The 15,208-nt window shown below is 43.1% G+C and overlaps 1 protein-coding gene across 1 annotated transcript in view; it reads right to left on the bottom strand.

The window, feature by feature from the left end:
* Positions 1-15,208, bottom strand: part of HEATR1 (HEAT repeat containing 1) — a 74,850-nt gene that overhangs the window by 414 nt on the left and 59,228 nt on the right. Inside the window, exons 33-44 of the mRNA XM_075532296.1 lie at positions 13,098-13,144; positions 9,302-9,425; positions 8,404-8,544; positions 7,722-8,011; positions 7,133-7,283; positions 5,946-6,104; positions 5,687-5,821; positions 5,491-5,595; positions 5,211-5,379; positions 4,369-4,523; positions 3,463-3,621; positions 727-835 (exon numbers count right to left, since the gene is read on the bottom strand). Of these exons, the coding sequence (XP_075388411.1) occupies positions 727-835; positions 3,463-3,621; positions 4,369-4,523; positions 5,211-5,379; positions 5,491-5,595; positions 5,687-5,821; positions 5,946-6,104; positions 7,133-7,283; positions 7,722-8,011; positions 8,404-8,544; positions 9,302-9,425; positions 13,098-13,144 (1,744 nt within the window). The remainder of the gene's footprint in view (positions 1-726; positions 836-3,462; positions 3,622-4,368; positions 4,524-5,210; positions 5,380-5,490; positions 5,596-5,686; positions 5,822-5,945; positions 6,105-7,132; positions 7,284-7,721; positions 8,012-8,403; positions 8,545-9,301; positions 9,426-13,097; positions 13,145-15,208) is intronic.

Here is a 15,208-nt window from a genome sequence, read left to right as displayed (position 1 = left end):
ATAGGCAGAAAGCACCAGGGGGCCTCCTCTGTACCCCCCCTCTTACAGGCTCAGAAATGGTAGGTTTGCACCCTCCAACACTCCCAGCAATGCCTCCCCTGTAGTAGCTCACATGGTCCCTGGTCCCTCTACATGACATTGTGTCCTGCATCCCGCTTACTAAGATTTCCTGCTATTTTCTTGTGTATGTGGAGGGACAGTGCTTACGAACACATACTGGAGTGGTGTAAACTGGTTTAAACCCCAAGTCTTCCTTTCCTATCATTAGCTTTGTTGCCTTTATTAAAGTGTTTAACACTGTAAGCCTCTAGCTTCCTGCTTTGAGGCAGTGCTTGTTCTTCACTGGGAGGATTACACGAGACAACTGACCTGAAGCACTAACGGAGCCCTGGATAAACACCGGGTCGTCATTAATAGGTGCACGCCCGGCCTTGACCCTTAGTAGCCCTCACCAGCTACATCTAACCACTCCTTCCCCTCCCTGTTGGACACTAGAATCGCTATGAATGTTATGAGGCCAATTAAAAACTCCACCGTGGTCTTCTGGTACAAAACCATGAAGCAAGCTAGTGAAACGTACACCTGCAAGCTCACTCAAACCATCAGCTCCAGTCTAAGACTCATGGGTGGGAGACGAGCCAACTGCCAAGCACAGGAGATCCGCATTTGCATTATTGTGGGCCTATCTTCCCAGGATCTTACTGTACTTCGAAGTTTGGAAATTACCTTCCATCAGTTCTGCTAGGAAAGGAATGGACTCTGGTAACAAGACAATGTAATTCTCCCGTAGTTTTTCAGCCAGTGCCAGCACAGTAAGCAACGCAGCAAATCGAACCTGACAAGAAAAGGGCAGAGAACAAAGATTAAAAACGTGATGTATTTGTTATCTGAGTGGAGCTGAAGCACGTACTGACTCTAAACGGAATGCTCTCTCATTTCATTCTGTTCATTTAGCTTTTACCTAGAGCACCTGGCTAACGGTTGGGGACGTGGCTGTGATACAGGGAGCCATGTAGGTCAGACGTTTTCAAGCTGTGTTTTAGCACTACAGATGTTCAATGTGAAATTTCAGTCATATTTCCCTTAAGAACAAAACAAAAAAATAAGACAGCACATGTAAACTCAATTATGTCATGAAATTCCACTGTACCGGTCTTCACCCTGCACAATCGTGCATCTCCCACCACGAGGAAAATGCAACTCACTGTTTCATGATGTCCTAACATAGAGGTTTGGGGACTTTAAAAAGTTGTTTATGCCCAAGAATATACACAGATGCTAGGACTTCTTAAGCTAACAGTTCATCTTGAAACAAAGTCCCTCGGGTTTGGGAACGGGTTATAACTGTTGAATAAAGATTTTCTTGATAACCATTTGTGTAAGAACTTAAAATTCAAAATTTGGAAGTTTATCCAAATAGCCTCATTTCCTAATAAAGTTATAAATTTGAACTTATAAATCCTGTTAATGAAATTTTGCTTTGGTCTATTTTATCCACTGAGGTTCCATTAGGCTCATTCATTTGAAAAAGGCAGTTCTCAGGTTGTAAAAGTCCAACCTAGTGGAAAAATGGAATTAAAAAATAATGGTATTTTTCTAGTTTTTGGAGCCCTTTGTATATACAACCTATTAAAAACCAACCTCTAAAGCTAACAAGTATTAAGTACATGCGGGTATGTAAAAAGATTGCTATCAAGTCAAAATCCTTTATTAAAAGTAATCAAAATGTGAAGTTACTGTTTCTTGACATATCCTCCTCGCCATCTAAGACAAGCCTTCCAACCTTATTTGGCCCACCACCCCTTTTTCAGAAAGAAAAGACTTCTCATCTCCTTAATAACTGTGCACAAACCAAGATACAGTAAAGGTATCTACTTTGCAAGCCCCCAGAATTGTTCAGCACCCTCCAGGGGTGCAGAATTGCCCACTTGGGTAAATGCTTAGCTAGGTCTTTGCTTACAGAGGTGGTGTTTCCACCTCTCTAACCCTTCCCCAAAGATGTATGCATCTGTTGGTTAACAACATGTTAAAAAGGAAGTTTTGACATCCTTGAGGGAATGAATAATTTTAAATGTTTGCTGGACTTGGAGAACAAAAAGAAGGCTGGGGTGGATGGAGTACGGTTTCCTAATGAAATTCTCGTGGTGCATGCCTACTAACCTTGAAGAATTAGCAGGTGCACTGCTGAGGTGAAAAAATCCAATGTGCAATTTTTTATCACCATTACCCGTTTTCCATTTTCTTAAAAATTCATTCTCATAAGCCAATACGATCATCTTGTGCCCTTCAAGAGAATCTATAAAGATCACTCCTTTGGAATCCCCCCAGATAGCTGGCATAACCTTGTAAGCTGACCGCTCTGCCTTGAATTTAACTGGCCTATTGGATCTCAGGTGCTACTATTTTAACAACTTTTTAAAAAGCTCTAAGAGCCCAGGTGGTGCAGCGATAGAGGCTAGGCTGCAATCCACAAGATCAGTTCAAAACCACCAGCTAGCCAATCTTCGGGAGGAAAAACGAGACTTTACTCCTGTACACTGAGTCTTAGAAACCCACACAGGTAGTCCGAATGGGAAGCTATGAGCCAACACTAACTGGATGGCAGCGAGTTGTTTCTTCTTTAAATAAGACTAAAGTGTATTACTAAGAAAAATAGCCTGCAGCTACCCACTGATTGCTGAGACTTGTCCAAACATGTTTTATTTGGAATTAATTCATACATGCTTGAAACTGGAATCCTAGTAGTGACGCTTTTTGACGCACCCTTGTTCAATGGGTCATGACAACAATGAGTACCACCTACATATGTGACCTCAAGTATCTATTAAAGCTGTTTTAATGGTGCTTCCATTTTTTAATGCACAGAACTAAAGATTGCACATTTGACCGACTGATGTTACATGTGAACTGTTCCTAGTGGTGTCCACTTAGAAATGAATTAGCTTTAAAGGCACTCAGAAATATAATTTGCAATCCAAGGACTGGCTATCATGCTCTAACTTAAATGACTGTTCTGTGGAAACTAAAAACGTATATTCTGATAGCGCACAGAAAGAGAAATGTCACTTTGAAATAACAGGCCAGGTTAGGTTCCACCATTCAAGACTTAAATGCATTTACAAAGTGCTTCAGTGCTTTGTGTGTCTAACGCGTCGAGGTGTCCTAGTGACAGTGAGTTGTGCACTGGGCTGTAACTGCAGAGTCAGCTCCTGGAAACCACTGGCCACTCTGGGACAATTCTCCTCTGCCCTACTATAGAGCTGCTGGAAGCCAGAGCCAACTGGATTCACAGCGAGGGTTTTTGTTGAACGTGTTCAGATGCAAACTCCTGCCTCATAAAGCTAATCAGTAGCAACATGTTCCCCTCCTAGTTTACCACGGGAGTCCACTCTGTTTGTTTGCAGCCCATAGTGAGTGTGTGCAGCATTGGGGTTGTGTGATGAACGCCGACCACTTCCTCACCTTGGGCGAGGAGTCTCTTGTCTTCAGCAGAATCTGGTAGTTCAGTGGTTTCCACAGAGAGTCATCCGCCACAGCCACGGAGAACTGCCCAATGCACGGTATCAGGTGCTTTGTCACCCTTTCCTGGAACTTCTCGTCTCCTCCGAGCCTGTTTTCCAGCTGTGGAGAGTAAGAGGCGGGGTGGAAGGCCCATTGCCTTGCGTTTTCTTCTGTTTGAAAAACTCCCTGTGCAAATAATGCTCTGATACCCACAGCCTGCATGTGAGAGCTCAGTAGAGCACCTTCACCGTGCCCAGAGGCTTCTCTGGGTTGACTATACGGGGAACACAAAAGGGATCAGTGTTCTTTCCCCTGCAGCTCAACATCTTGGATGAGTTCTTTCAGAGAGAAGCCAAGTTCTAAAACGGGTCCTCAAACCATGCATGGCCCCTGGGCCACATGCGCTCCCCCCTCCCCCCCCCAGGACATTTATCTGGCCTGCTAGGTGTTTTTGCCATTTGTTTTTTTTTACTTCAAAATAAGACATGTGCAGTGTGCATAGGAATTTGTTCATGGTTTATAAACTACAGTCCAGCCCTCCAACAGGTCTGAGGGACAGTGAACGGGCCTCCTGTTTAAAAAGTTTGCGGACCCCTGCTCGAAAACATGCTTGAGAAATCCAATTTAGTAAGCATTTTATAACAAGACATCATGCTTTCCTAAAAACACCTCAAAAGTAGAACTCCATAGCTTAACACGATGAAGTTGAGTTAAATCCATGAAAAATCAAGTTTGAAATATAAATTTCATTAAGAATACTTAATATTTTAAAAAGCTCAAGACAATGCCTAGTAGCCTCATGTTAGTACATCTGAAAGCAGCAAAAGTACCACTGGTGGCTTTTTCGGCAGGGAGACAGACAGTTACCTGATCAATAAGGGGCATCATCAAAGCTTCTGCTCTCTCTTTACTCAAAAAATGCTGAGTATCAAAAAGACAGATTTTATATAGACAGTTCAAAATAAACTGCAACAGCAAACAGCACTTTTCAGGATCCTTTTCAGAGTCAAAAAAAGCTTCATCTGCAGACAAGAGCAAAACATGGGCAGAGATGACGTTTCCGCAGTGTAAGTTTGAACAGACTACTGACCAGCAGAAGGACACTGCGCAGATAACCTAGAAACCAATCACATGCGCTGGACAAACGCAGAACGCGCGGCCTCGTGCCTAGAAACCAATCACATACGCTGACAAACGCAGAACGCGCGGCCTCGTGCGTAAGAGACTGCTGCTGTTACAGGATCCTAATGCTTAGCTCGACAAGTTAAATCTCCCAAATCACTAAATTGGTTGCATATGAACAGAGAATAAACCAATCTTAATTTTAACGTTCAAAGTTCTTCCAATGTCTTGACGTTAATCTTTTCCCCGGCAGAATCATATATTAATACCATGTTTTCATTAAATTACAACAAACACTTCAATGCCTGAAAATGAACTCCTGGCCTTGGATTCCGGCATCTGGGACACCTTGCCATGTCTTGTCCTCATTGTGCCTGGTGGCATAGAGGTCACACCAGGCTAGCGATTGAAACCACAAACTCTGCAGGGGGCAGATGAGGCTTTCTACTGTCGCACAGAGTTACACAAGGGCTCCCTGTGCTACAGGGTCTCGGAAATGACGCGATGGCAGGGAGTTTGGTGTGTGAGTGTGTGTAAGGCACACAAGACAAGGTAGGCACAGGCAGAACGGAAGTGAGCTTACCAACCTGTTTTGGAGATGTTCACCTGATTTAAGGTGTCTGCAAAAGGTTTCACTAAGTGGCCGGCAAAGAGAGTAAAAAGTCCTTTCAGCTTCTCAGCAATGCAGTCTGCCAGGTTATAAAATGTCAGCAATCTGTCCTTTGGGGCATCTTCTGTCTTGGCCCAATCAAACAGCTAGAAAGACAAAGTCGTATCCGTTTCCTCACCTTGAGTGGGAGCGGATTCAATGGCAACTATGCGTCCTACCAATCCTGTAACACAAGGATGTGTGAGAGGAAGACTGACCTTAAAGAACAGGGGCCTGAAGGTGACTTCCGACAGCTTCACAATCATGGCGACCAAACAGTCAATGATACAATGTTCGGTCTTTCCAATTTCCTCCAGATGATTCTGAAAACGGGGCGACATATTAGGGTACTGACATTCAGCTCTCAATTATTCTGACAAGTGTTCTTTTGAAAGGGGGTGGAAATAAGCCAACCTCTGAGTGCTGTGCTCTGAAGTCCAGGGCCTCTAAGAAAAATGTGGTGAGTTGAGGCTGGTGGGCAGTCAGGACATCCTTTTTCATCACCCCAATGTGCTCCTTCAAGATGTTCATAAACGGACCCATGTGATCCTACAACACAATAAGGACACGAGCCCGCTGTCTTAGTCTTAGAGTCGAGTAGTGCATTGGTGTAAGGGAATGACCGTACTCTTCAAGTGAAGAGGGCCACCTCCTCCCTCCTGACGGCTCCTACCTTCCAGGTCTTCTCGATTTGCTTGTATGTTTTATTGATGGCTGGCAGCAGGACACGGGGGGGTAGCGTGGTTGCCAGAGTCTTTTTCAGAGATGTGAGACGGACATTAGCCTGTGAGGCAGGACCCATCTCACTAGTGAGTTTCTCCAAACAAATCACCTACAGGAATAAGACACAGCTGTCAAGACCACGGACCACTCTCCCAAAACCTCCACACACTCACCAAAGGCTAAGGGAGGACCGCAAGCCAAGCCAAATGCGAGTGCTTAGAAAGAGTCCCGTGTGCTTTTTAGTGTCACACACAGTAGTTCTGTAAAAGCCCACGTTCACCTCTGAAACTAGAACTGGGCCGGTGCCTCTTTTTCAGGTGGCAGAAGCCCACGGCCCCTGCCCAGGGAGCACTCCACTGGGGATTTTCTTCAAAGACGGGGAATCCTGAGCTGAGAGAAGAGTCCAGTTCTTGCTAAGCAATCTATCTAGGCAGCTTCTCCGATGCACAGATCCTTCTGTAAGAAGTCTGGCAACAGCCTGGTGAATCAGGCATGAGACTGGAAGCACAGCAGTGAGGCCCCACCCTCACAGCAGCAAGCAACCGCTGCAGCGGAAGAGGAACCGCTAGGACGAGCCAGGGCAGCCGTCGGGCTGCAATACAGTGAAAGCCGTGGTAGGATTTTGAAACTGTTCCCATCATAAGCACACTCGTTTTCATTCACTGGTAATAACAGGCAGGTCGCACACCCTGCCGCTAAAGACGTCATGCAGGGAGAAAAGAAATCTAGTATATTCTGCAACACAAAGATAGACATCGTAGTCCAAAGTGACCCCATCCTATCAATCTCAGAAGGAAGCAGTAAGGGTGATGGACAAGAAAAAGAGGCACCTATTTAAAAACACAAACACGCCTTTCAGATATAAGAATCTTTGTTGGCACACATGAACTGAAAACTTATGGGACAAATCAAACCAAGAAGTCAACCCTTTTTCCACTTTCTAACTCCTTCCCAATCGGCAACCTGGTGATGCAGTGGTTACGAGTTGGGATGCAGTCTGCATGGTCGGCAGTTCGAAACCAGCAGCAGCTCCTCAGGAGAGAGACTGAGCTTTCTGCTCCCGTAAACACAGTTGCCGTCTCGGAAATTCGCAGGGGTGGTTAGGAGTCAGCACTGGCCGTCGTACCCGCTGCTCACCTCTGACAGGACTCCTTCCAGGTAGGGGCTGATGAAGTGAGGGAGGGTCTCGACAACCTTCTGCAGGGCTGCCAGGGCACTCAGCAAGTAGACCTCGTGGGAGACCAGCTCACTCGTGTTTCTCATGGTTGCCAACAACGACGGCATCAGGCTTAAAACAAAGAGCACGCGTTTCAGAGCAGCTCTACACGGAGACTGGAGCACGGAGTACAGCTCATTACGAAAGAATGCCAGCAAAAATGTCGTCTGCTACATCCCTATCTCAGGAGTCTACAAAGCCTGCCTGCAATTCACAGTGCTCCCACGAGCAATGGCTTTCTCATCCTCAGGGGTGCCGGCAGCACTGACTTTAAGGAGGGCAGTGACGATTCTCTCCAGGAGAGAAACTTGCTGTGTGCCAGGCACCACGCCCGAGGCTGCAGAGCTATGACCCCGGCTCCCCACACCTGAGCCCGGGCAGCATGAACAAATGGGAAAGCAGCCCCTGCCAGTCTCACAAATGGAACTGTGCCTCTAGGCAGGGAAGGCTCTGGCAGGATGTGCCAGAAAGCGCGGTAAGTGCTCCTGGGCCGAGTCCTGAGCAGAGTACCTGGGCAGCTGCGGTATGGACAGCGCGTCCAGCGTGGCGGTCACCTCTGCGATGCACAGCAGCGCACTGCCCAAGACGTTCTTCTCCTCCCTTGCTTCTGGGGCAATCAACTTAACCGTGCTGCCCAGGACAGGGACAAATGGCTCGGGGTTTTCTGCACCAAAACTCTTACACAAAAGCTTCAGGGTATACAGAGCGGTCTGTCGGTTTATTGCTTGATCTTCCAACACCTTTGCTTTACGTTGCACGATGGCCAAAAGGACTGGGATTAGTTGTAGGAACTGGTGAACCTAGAGAGGATGGCAGAAACCCCCAAATAATTAAAAACGCACACAACTGCCCCTCCACGGTGCCCGAGGCCATCGGCATGGAACCCAGTCTGATGGCCCGTGACCTCCATGACACACACGGGTGTCTCTCCTCTGTTCACTGCTACACAGAGGCTTGGAGGCAGAGACGCTTAAAACTGTGCTCCAGCCCAAGGCTGTACCGAGTAGGGGAGAAGTCCGCTAAGCCGACAGTGCAGTCAAAGAGCTCCTATTACACATACACGGTGATTAGAATTGCCGTCACGACGTTAGAGACACAGTCCTGTATTCATACAATGAAATTCTAAAACTGTGTAAGGTGCCCTCTGACCAAACTCAAGGGAGGGGAACACGCCTGCACTGCATTCACTTACAAGGTTCTTCTTCCAAGACACGCTCTGCTGCAGCTTGTTGTTCACAAGGTCAAGTGCTTTGCGGCGCACAGATGGCAATGGATTGCCCAACAGCCCTTTGATGACGGGAATGAATGTTTCCGTAGGCAACAAGGCATTGACCTATCGAGCAGTGTTATGTGAAAGAGAACACGAACATTTGTTCACAGCTTGGATTATGAAAGGCTTCTATTCACTGTACATATCCTACGCATCAGGCACCATTTTAAGGAACATTTCTTTTATCATTCTTACTGAAATCTTTCAGGCATGCATTATTTGTTAAAACTATTTATTTTAAAAAAAAGAAAATGATGCCAAGAATAAGCAAACTGGTAAAGGCCATCTAATTAATAATTTACCTAGATTGAAATAACTTCCCTGATGTACAAGTCAGCGATATTTCTAATATACCACATTATGCTAGCAAAACAGACCCAACCCCTGCTGTTGAATCTCTTCTGCTGTCCAGAAACCCTGCTCTAGGCCACAGGAGAACTGCTCCCAAGGGATTGCACAGTTTTAACTCTTTATGGGAGCGGACACCTCACCTTTCTCCCGAGCAGCAGCTGATGAGCTCGAACTGCTGGCTGCTCGTGGTTCAGCCCCCCAACATTGATCCAGTATGCAGCCAGGGATCCTAATATGCCCCACACACTACCTAATATTTTTCATTTACAGTACATTACACAACTGAATACTGACAACATTTTCTGAGGCACATGTTCTTATAATTAGAGAAGCAATTTCCCCCCAGTTTCTTTATAGTCATGAGCTGTTTCCAAGCAAAATTGAGCTTCATTATATCAAAGATATTGCTAGCTTAGTCTAAATAATTCCCGACATAAAAATGAGTAATTAGTGGGAAAGTGGAACCCACCTTATCTAACATGTCGTAAGCTTTACTAAGAAGAGCTCGCCAAAACTTCACAGTCAGTTTGTCTGCATTTTTCTCCAAGGCCTGGGCCACAACATTAATATAGCCAAGAACACTTTCCAACAATCTAAACGAGAGGAGACTTGTTTCTCAAACAGTAGCAGCAAGCATTTAAGCACACCCTTATTCCTTCCGCATGCAGATGGTTTCAAATAGAAAACACAATTTTGTCATAAATTATTCTGAACTACATGGAAAGAAAAAGAGCAATTACCATTATATAGAAAGACACCAACAGAACGCAAACGAGCGACTTTCTCAGGGAGAAAGATGATCCTATCTCAGCCTCCGAGCTACTGAATCAGTGACTAGTGAGCCCGACTTGTGTTGTACAAGTTTGGGAGCCCAGGGAGTTGTGGCAGTGCCTTCATCAGGAGCACACTGTGCATGCGCGCACGCACACACACACACACACACACACACATGCCCCACCCGAGTGTACAGAGTGGGCACAGGACTGAAGGGACGAGGCAGAAGAACCTGGCACTGCAGAGGAGAGCAGAGAGCACAGACACGGGAAATGGGGAATCACAGGGCAGATGCCAGCAGTCTTGTTACAGGGAAAGGGCCCTGAAGGCTATGAGCCCCCGTGGTGGTCGTGGGACGGCAAAGTTCGAGGGGGTATACAGAAAAGTCAAAAGGTTCATTTCAAGAATGTGGCAAGGAGAAATAATTTTTGTATCAAAATCCATGATGACAGCATATGAATTATAATCCATTGAATAAAATAACAATGTACAAGCAGCCACAAAACTAAAATACTAAAAGACACTAAAACACATGAATACAGGTATACTTAGATTAAACTTCAACACCTTATCACTTGGTTCTCCCATTTGATCTATTTCAAATTTGTTTCTAGTTTTTAATATTATTTTTCTTTTTGGATTGAAGCTATTTTGTGTTTTATTTTGTTATTGTTGTTAGGTGGGTAGGGAGGAGGTGGTATGTTTTCTTTATATTATATCCAGGATTGGTAAAACTAGCGAACCACTAATTAGATTAATAGTCTCTTAGGATTATGGCAGGGGAGATTTTTTGGGGGGGCGGGGGCAAAGGGCAGCTAATAATAATGGGTACATGAATAAAGAAAATGCTCTAAAATGGAGGTGATGAAGCTTGCACGACTCTTCAATATGTTTAAACCATTGAATTATCTGTGAATAATGTGTCAAACTATTAAAAAGAACAAAGCCCACAAAACACTAAAGAGATGCGACAACTACGCATAATACACAATCCTTAAACAGCCTAAAGGATCAGGGAGTGGGTCAAACATTGTCTGGACAACAGTGTTGCATGAGGGGCTTTAAAAGGCTCCGAGGAAACGGAATGAAAAGATGATGGAATTCCCCGTGAGCTGTTAGCACGGCCTCTTATCAAGCAGACGCTGCAGCAGCGCAACCATCCCAGTGCCCAGCTGCCCTCACACGCTGGAGATTTGAACCCACCCATGGGCCCACGGGGGGGAAGGTACGACGATCCGCTTTTGTAAGATCAGAGCCGAGAAGACCTGTGGGGAAGTTTCTCTCCATCCTGTACATTCAGAGTGGATTCGACGGCAATGAGCGTTTATTGTTAAATTTTTTTTTCGGACTTTCGTAATTGTACTGCAATTTTTACAAGAAAACACTTTTTTTAAAAAAAGGAAACCAAAAATAAATAAATAAATAAATAAATAGATAAATAAATAAATAAATAAATAAATAGATAAATAAATAAAGGAAACCTTTACTTCTGGAGTTAGGGGCAAAGGAGCTATACGTCTCAATAGTTCAGTTAAAAATGCTCTGCCAAAAGCACACATGGCAAACACTGTTCGGTGGTAAGCCAGGGTACGGCTGTCCATAAGCAAGGTTAGCACATGCTTTGGGCAGCCGTCAGTTGTCTCAAGCACAGATCTAGATCCAAGCAGAAAGGACAGGGGAGCAAGTGCCGTAGCTGAAGGGCACGGGCAGAGCACGCAATGAGAACCGTGCCAGCTCCAGTGCTCGAGACTGCACGCGCTGAAGATACAGCTCCCGCAAGCTTGCGTGGGCACCTGAGCAACAGACTGCCACGTGAATGTCTTTGTTCACACTTGTCTCCTATGGGCTTTTCCTGTGTAACCGAAGCTTCCTTTCTTGATAGATCTCTTGGGACTATCTACGTACAAGTTCTGAATGAGCACAATGAAGTATTCTGGTGTTGCCGTTCTTTTCAAAGTTATCTATAGTTTGTTATGATCCATACAGGCAAATACATGCCTCAGCATCGTCTATAAAACACAAGCAAGCAGCTTTCCGGTAAGCTCTACTTTAAGCCAAGACCTCTGGCATCAGCAATGATATCCTGTTCTACATCCTCTTTGGAATTCGGCTTGAACCTCTGGCAGCTCCCTATCAGTGTACTGCTGCAACCTTTGTTGGATGATCTTCAGCAAGAGTTTACTTCCGTGTGATTATCAATGACCTGGCTCTACAGTCTGAGTCACCTGTTGGGTCGCCTTTCTCTGGAATAGGTAGAAATAGTAATCTCTTTCGAATGTCCTGGTATAGGCGGGCGAGTGCTGAAACATTCGAATGGGTTTCGTATGTTTTTCGGAGCCTTCTGTTTGGCTGATGCCTTCAGTACAGTTTGAACTTCTTCCTTCGGCATCATTAGTTATTGCGTACATACGCCTTCCTGAAGTGAAACGTCGACTAGTTCTTTTTGATAGAGTGAATCTGTCTATTTTTCCATCTTCTTTTGCATCATTCAATATTTTACCCATTGACTCTTTCAATATTACAACTTGAGGTTTAAAATTTTTTTACCTTGATATGCTCAGCATATCATCCCTTTTTGATTTTCTACATCCAAGTCTTTGCACATTTCATTATAATATTTGTCTTTGTCTTCTCTCGTTTCCCTTTGAAATTTTCTATTCGGTTCTTTGACTTCATCCTTTCTTCCATTTATTTTAGCTACTCTGTGAGTAAGAGCAAGTTCAGAGTCTCTTCTGACAGCCACTGTGATCTTTTCTTCTTTTCCGGTCCTTTTAATGACCTTTTTGCATTCTTCATGATCTTCTTGATGTCCTTTTATTACTCAAGTCTTCCATATTTAATGTCCAATGTGTCAAATCTGTTAGAGGTTATCTTGAAATTCAGGTGGGCAAGACTCAAGGCTGCTGTATGACTCATTTAAGCAAAATTGGTAAAAGTAAATCTTTGGTCGTGGGACATCAGCGAATGTTCTATGACTGCTGAAACAACTAAGTTCACTGACTCATCATCCTTGTAGAATATATGGTATATTTTTTAAAGAAAATGTGGGATATAGCAAAAAAAAATCTTGGTACTCCATAGCCACTGAAAATGTTATAATCCAGTACGTCTCATATAGCATCCATTATATTTGTAGATTCAATTGCTAGTATTATAGTTGTATTTAAAAGAAATTACAATAAATAAATAAAATCACATTATGAGTAACTAAGACAAACACAAAAAATGGACTTAACAGATCATGGAATTTTTCCATGAATGTTTTGAAGCCTCTTCAGATACAGATATACAGATAAAACTCACATATCTCACCCACACGGATTAGTCAGAGGAGGGGCACCACGGATTATTGGTGTTTAGTACTAACAGAAGCCTTAACCCAGCCTTGAATCTGGGTAAAGAGAGATTTGTGTACTATTCTTTCAGTTTTTCTTTAAATTTGAAATTATATCTAAAATTAAAAGCAAACAGAAAAAAAGAAGTAAACATACCTCTGTTCCAGGCCTTTTAAAACCTGAGGACCACCACTTTCAACTACCTAGTTTTTAAAAGAAGACAATTAGAAAGTACAGAAATGGATTATTAAAAAAAATTAAAGGTTCAATGAACCCCACCGACTTAGATATATTATTTAGCAACTTACTTCTGACAGTATCGCTTTGATCCAAGTACAGATCATCCCTATTTACTATGAAACCTATTTCCTCTTAATCTAATTGTATTCTATTTTTGATGTTCGTAAAGTAAAATAAAGATTCAGAAAACTAGAAAACAATGAACATCAGTTAGTCACCTACTTCTCTGAGCTACTAACCGAGCTGAACATCACACACAAGGCTGTGGTCTCCAGGTACTTGTCCCTGATTCTCTCTCCTACTACCCTCGCTCCAAAAAAATGCTACCACCTGAGTTTGCCGTTAGATGTTATCAAAGAGTATATGTCACTCAACAGTATGTTCTGGTAATATTACGATCTTAACTAATGGTGGTATTATTTGCTATGTACATCTATTTACTTGTTGTCAGACATTTACTTTATCTCCATTAAAATGTTTTTTATTAATATTGCTTAAAACACCACCATTTTATATCTCTCTCTAGGCATCCTGGCAAATATTTGCAGATAAGAGTACATATCTAAGAGAGAATTGATAAACTGCAGGGATGAGCATTACCACTTGATAAGATACCACTACTTGACCCACCCAACTTACATGACGTACCATTGTACAAATTACCACATCCCCATATCCCTGCCACTGTGATTAACTTACTTAAAATTTATGAAAATTTAATAGACGGCAGTGACGTTTACTGTAACCACATGTTTTCCTGCTCCACTGAGCTGACTGTGATGCACAGGCCAGAGGAGAGCTGCTCTTTATGGTTCCTGAGGCTCCATACCTTGATACGAGCAGACAGCCTCATTGTTATCCAATGGAGCCTCTGGTGGGTTTAAGGTGCCAACCTTACAGTTAGCAGCCTCAAGTTCGTTCCATTGTGCCACTGGGCTCTATTTAGGGAGGTAGAAATCGGCCACATTCTTTGCCGGCACCAATGGAAAATGAAGCATTTTGATTATATGCAGAGCAAAAATCTTTTCCTTAGTTTGGGACTTTCTTTTTACTTTGTTTACGGTGAATTTTTGAACTGAAGCTTTTAAATTATTTTCTTATCCTAGTCATCTTTTCCTTGGTATTTTCTTGAAAGTTCTTAAGTTTCACTTTAATTAAAATTAGGGTTTGGGGGTATATGGTGTGAGATCAGATGATTCTCTAGTCCCCCAAGTGGAAAACAAATTGAGCCTGCTTTAGAAATGTTCTTGGATCTCATCCTCTCAGCTCTGTAACACAGCTTGTCTACATCCCTTGCACATGCACAGTATATTCTGCGCTTATGATTCAGCCACATTCATCTGATTAGTTTCACACCAGCAATACCCTTACCCTTTGTAGTCCAGGATCAACTTGTCATGGTCATGAAGACAAGACACCCAAAACTGGGTGCAACTAGGAAAGTATGTTGAATTTATAGATTCACCTGAGGAAACTGATAGCTCTAACCATGAATCTTCCTATTCAGGATCCTAATTTTCCAATGGGAAAAAAGTATCCTGTAATATATTGAAAATTCTTATTTTTTTCTTAATTTTATTCTTATTCTTGGTGAATTATAATTTTTTACGTTTATATGGGCTTTTTTCTACTGAGTTTTCTAGTTGACCGCTAAAGGTGTCTAAGATTAATGGTAGCATAATGCAATAATGAGCATTAAAATAAATAAATTCAGTAAGCATACCTGATAAGACAGTGTTTATCCTGATCTGTACAAGTAGCTGTGGTGCCCACATTAGTTTTAATAATTTATCATTTGTTATTCTTTTTTCCAATTCTTACTATTTCATTCCATCCCTTTTAGAGAAATGATGAGCGGCATCTTTATTCTGCCTTCATCTAAACTACAGGTTTCCTACAGTCATCTTTTATCAAGCCAAAAAGCTCCCATCTATACTATATTGTTAAGAGGACATGTTTTCTTTTAGAAATCATGAATGATTTAAAAAAAATAATTTCTCCAAAAATATTTCAACTATCACATGGTT

The sequence above is a fragment of the Tenrec ecaudatus genome, chromosome 1 (genome assembly GCF_050624435.1).
Source record: "Tenrec ecaudatus isolate mTenEca1 chromosome 1, mTenEca1.hap1, whole genome shotgun sequence".
Taxonomy (NCBI): domain Eukaryota; kingdom Metazoa; phylum Chordata; class Mammalia; order Afrosoricida; family Tenrecidae; genus Tenrec; species Tenrec ecaudatus.
Note: the sequence above shows the minus strand (reverse complement) of the source record. Positions and strands in the feature narration are given on the sequence as shown.